We start from the raw sequence: 4,834 nt of genomic DNA, 5'->3' as shown, positions 1-4,834 counted from the left end.
TGAAAGCAAATTTGATGAGAGGTGTGAAATAACCTGAGATTGCATCATTTTGAGATCATTTCCAATTTTGAATGAAACTGAGGAAAATTTTTCCCCAGTTTGATTGGATTTTTTTTCTTTGCATTTTCTTCATCGCATTCTTCTTACTTTTTGCATTTTTTTGCATTTTTCTTTTTTTTTTCAAAAACTAAATTTGCTCCAGTGTGGGGTTCTTTTCCCTTTTTCATCTCTTTTCCAAAGATAAATTTGCCCCAATATGGGGTTTTTCTTTCCTTTCTGATCATTTTCAAAATGAATTTGCCCCAGTGTGGGGTTTGCAGTTCTCAGGGGTTGCCAAACGAAAATTATTGTTCTAATAGCTCAAAGGGGATGACTAGGGATGAAATGTTTTGATTGGAAAGGAAGATGGCCTGACTTGTGCCTCGTCCCTTGCGCGATTTCCAAAAAGAAATTTGCATAATCAAATAAAGAACTTCTTACACATGTCCGAGTTGATAGGTTGAGGGAACGTCTGTCCATCCATTTCTCCTTTGAACACCCAATAAGCTTTGTCAATTTGAAGTAAATATGCCTTCGACTTCGTCTTTCATCGCTTTAGCCCTTTGTTTCCTTTTCAGAAGATCGGTGGCAGACATAGGTCATGCTTATGACATTCAGCTGTTTTTCATCAATTAGAATCAATCATTGGTAATCCTACTCTGACCAATCAGCTTCGAGCTTGGCAGGGGAGGAATTTTTATCAATGAAGGGATCTTGGCCTTTTCCATGAAGGTTTTTCCAAGGGATGGATTTTCAATGGAGGGATTTCAATGAAGCAAGTTTTATAAGGGATTTTCAATGAAGGTTTTTCAAGGAAGGGAGTTTTAATGCAGGAATTTTAAAATGAAGGGATTTTCAATGAAGGGCTTTATCGAATTCCAGAACAATGATATCCAGAGGGTCAAATAATTTCACCTTTGGCCATCTTAAAAGAATTTAAAAGAATCAAGACAATAATCAAATCAAACAAATTATGCACTTCATGCAACTCCAAATCAAAGTGGAAACAAGATAAACTCAATTGCAAAAGATGCCTTCATTACACTATTCACATATGCAGGAAACAGTTTCTGGTGAAATTTAGTAAATAACAACCCCTAGATTTACCAAAGTTCCCTTCAAGAGGGAAAATACTCGGCCATCCAAATGGTGCAACGTGCCTTCAAGATTCTCAGATTTCGTCACTGGAGGTGGGTGCCTCTAAAGTGTCCTCATGTTTGGGAAAGGGGTTTGTGCTTACACTCTGTCCCTGTTCACCCTTTTTCTTTAGCACTATTGCTCCGAATTCGATCATATCCTGGATTTCATGTTTCAATGCCCGACAATCATTGGTGGAATGCCCGGGAGCTCCAGAATGATAAGCGCAGACCGCTTGAGGGTCATAGCCAGAAGGAAAACGATTGGAATAGACTTTAGGAGGTATAACACCAATTTTCCCGACAGCTTTCAATTGCTCATATAATTGGTCAACAGGCCGACCTAGATTGGTGAAGGTTCGGTTTGACGTTGAATTTTGGGTGTCACTGGTTTGTTGGTAGTAGTAATTTGGGCTAGGGGGTGGAATAGGTCTTGGGTTAAAAGGAGGGCGAGGTCTAGTTTGGAGACTTGGTTGAGGATTTTGAAAGGGTGGTGTGAGTACATTTGGATAATTTGGTCGAGGTCGAGAATGGTTAATAGTGGTATGATGGATAGGACGGAAGCTTGGGTAGTATGGATAGGGTGATGAATAAGCAAGGCGGTTTGAAAATCTAGGTCTGGCCGAGGAGCCCTGATTCCCAACAAAGGCAGTTTCCTCTTCTTTTCCCTTAGATTGGGATTTTTCCCCACTGTAATTCTGGCCTTGCAGAGCCTCTAGTTGCATCTTCAATGTTGACACATTAATAATTTTTTCGGCCTTCACAAACTCATCAAATTCTTCCAATTTATTGACAATTTCGGCAAAGGAACACCCGGTCATTCGAAAAATTTCCTCAAAGTAAGGCGGGTCATGAGTTTTGATGAACGTGCGAACAATCTCGTTTTCAGTCATAGGAGGCTCCACTTTGGCGGCCAGTTTCCTCCATCTCTTCGCGTACGTCTTGTGGTCCTCAGATGGTTTTCTTTTAGTCCCCTCAAGTGTGGCCCTCGTTGGAGCAAGCTCGCAATTGTATTCGTATTGCCTCATAAAAGCAGTTGACAAATCCATCCAAGATCTCATATCCTCCGGCTTCAAATTGGAATACCAATCCAACGCGTCACCTTCTAAGCTTTCAGGAAACAAACGAACTGGTAGATTCTCGTCATCTATTGGCTTGCCCAACTTGTTGGCAAACATTCGGAGGTGCGTCTTGGGGTTGCCCGTTCCATCATACTTGCTAAACTTGGGTGTTTTGAAACCCATGGGCAATTGCATATCCGGAAATAGGCACAGCTCGTTGTAGTCCAACCCTCCTTGTTTGTTCAAGCCTTGGCCTTTCCTTATGAAATCCTCAAACTGATCCAATCGCTTTAGCAAATTCTTATCCACTGGTGCGGATGACTCCCCGGCTTCAATTTTCCCTTGAGCAGCGGTATCTAGGGTGAACGGCTCAGCGGTGGGGTAATAATAAGGTCCCCGTGGCTCGAATGGCATGCTCATAGTAATTGGCGGATACTTTTGGGGAATTTGGACATGAGGAGGGTTTGTTTGGATGTGAGATACATAAGCAGGTTGCGGGCCATGAGTGGGATAAGCAAAGGCTTCCTCAGGTGGGTTTATGACTTGTGAAGTAACAAAGGTTTGAGTATAAGGTAAAAATATGGGTTGAGGTCCAGATTGGCCAGGAGGTAAGGGCTCATGTTGTTCATCGCTAGCACCACTAGCTACCAATTGATCGATTACTCGCCGTTGGGCCATCATTTCAACGCTCAGCTCATTAAATCGGTTTAGAACTTCGCTCAGTTGAGCTCCCATACTTGCCAAGTCAGTCGGTGATGTGGTGGCGGGCCTATCAGACGATTCTGGATGGGTACTCATGTTTACACTATCTCTTGAAGCTCGGTTACGCGATCGGGTGATAATGGGGCTTTTTCGGGTAGCTATATACTACCTGAGAATGTAGGAAAACCCTTATTAGATACCCTTCTTGATTGACTGCTGTCAAAAAGAAAAGAGAAAAGGAAAAAAAACAGGAGTTAGTAACAATTAGAGTAATTCGGATGCATGTCCTATGGGGGAACCCTTTTTGTGCCAAGGGTAGGCCTAGCATGAGAATGCAATCCTCTAGGGTAGGCACTATACCATACCTGACGAATCCGATCAATTGAGTGAAAAATAATTTTGAAAATTTGGCCAATTGGAATGAGAAGAGACGTTTGTTAAAATGAGGACCTCGTCCGAAGGGATCGATCACTTTTGATCGATACAAGAACTTGCAAAAACGCACGGGTTTAACCTTGACGAACTTCCTATCAAAGAGATTGGAATTCGTTGATAAAATTTCTCAGTGAATCACGGGTTAAAACCCCAACTGATCAAATGGCTGGATGCAATGGATGGTTCCCAATTTGAAATTGACATTGAAACCCTAATTGGTCAAATGGGTTGAGTGAAATTGACAATTTATTTAAAAATCGAGCGGATTATCCTAAAAAGGGAAACGGGTCAAATGACTTAAATGAAGTTTAAAAACTTACTCAAAATTGGCCGGATCATCCTAAAAAAGGAATTTGATCGCATGAAATTGAGGATCTTATTCAAAATTGACCAGATCGCCCTAAAAAGGGTAAATTGGTCACATGACCCTAAAAGGGTAAATTGGTCAAATGAATTGACGATTTATTCAAAATCGACCAGATGGTCCTAAAAAGGGTAAATTGGTCACATGACCCTAAAAAGGGTAAATTGGTCAAATGAATTGACGATTTATTCAAAATCGACCAGATGGTCCTAAAAAGGGTAAATTGGTCAAATGATTTGATGATTTATTCAAAATCGACCGAATGACCCTAAAAAGGGTAAATTGGTCAAATGATTTGATTTATTCAAAATTGATTAGGAATTGACAAAATGGATTGATCGAATCGGCCGGCCATTGGTGGTTTCAGAAAATCAGTCTATGAGCCTTCTAAAATCACAATTTGGCCTCAATTTATTTATTTATCTCAATAGGAGGAATCATTTGTGAATTTCTTCAAATTAATGTCCTTCGCGCAAGGGATTTTTACCAATTTTTGATAAAATGGCCAAAAAGTGATTATTAGATGCTCATATTCCAAAGATCACTCTATGAAAATGATCGGATCTTACCTTACCTTGTGCACTACCCCTTTGGATGGTACATGAAATATAAACGTGCAAGTCTCATTGGATTAAGTATCCGAGACACAAGGTGGCTTATTCCTAAACACGGGATTCCCTATGTGGCATTCCCTTTCTATGGTTAATGCATGATGCCAGTTTATTAAAGCAATGTAAATATGCAACAAATATGGCCTAAAGGATATAAATAATGCAACGGGGGGAAAAGGTCTAAACATGAAATGTATTTACTGAAAAGTAAGTGCAAAGACTGAAATTTAGACATGTGAGCTATCTAGTGGGTGAGCCACTAAAAGAGTGCCAAAAGGGCCTCTTATTGCTAAGGCATATGAATGCAAGCCAGGAAAACAAAAGAATGGTTAGTGCAATTGATAGTACACATAATACATTGGGAGCAATTAAGAAAAGAAATACAATAAAGCAAGTAAAAGGGGTGGAACCCCTTCCCTCGTGCCTAATGTGCTTAAAATAGGGTAAGGCTGACTCTAGCCTAGGAAAATGCTAATATGGATGCAT

The 4,834-nt window shown here is 40.4% G+C and overlaps 1 protein-coding gene across 1 annotated transcript; it reads right to left on the bottom strand.

The window, feature by feature from the left end:
* Nucleotides 1-1,210: 1,210 nt before the first annotated feature.
* Nucleotides 1,211-3,034, bottom strand: LOC113758801. The gene has a single exon (XM_027301520.1). The coding sequence runs from the start codon at nucleotides 3,032-3,034 to the stop codon at nucleotides 1,211-1,213; it is 1,824 nt and encodes a 607-aa protein (XP_027157321.1).
* Nucleotides 3,035-4,834: the final 1,800 nt, after the last annotated feature.

Source organism: Coffea eugenioides, unplaced genomic scaffold (genome assembly GCF_003713205.1).
Source record: "Coffea eugenioides isolate CCC68of unplaced genomic scaffold, Ceug_1.0 ScVebR1_729;HRSCAF=1455, whole genome shotgun sequence".
Taxonomy (NCBI): Eukaryota; Viridiplantae; Streptophyta; class Magnoliopsida; order Gentianales; family Rubiaceae; genus Coffea; species Coffea eugenioides.
The sequence above is the reverse complement of the archived record's forward strand: the minus strand, read 5'-3'. Positions and strand labels throughout refer to the sequence as shown.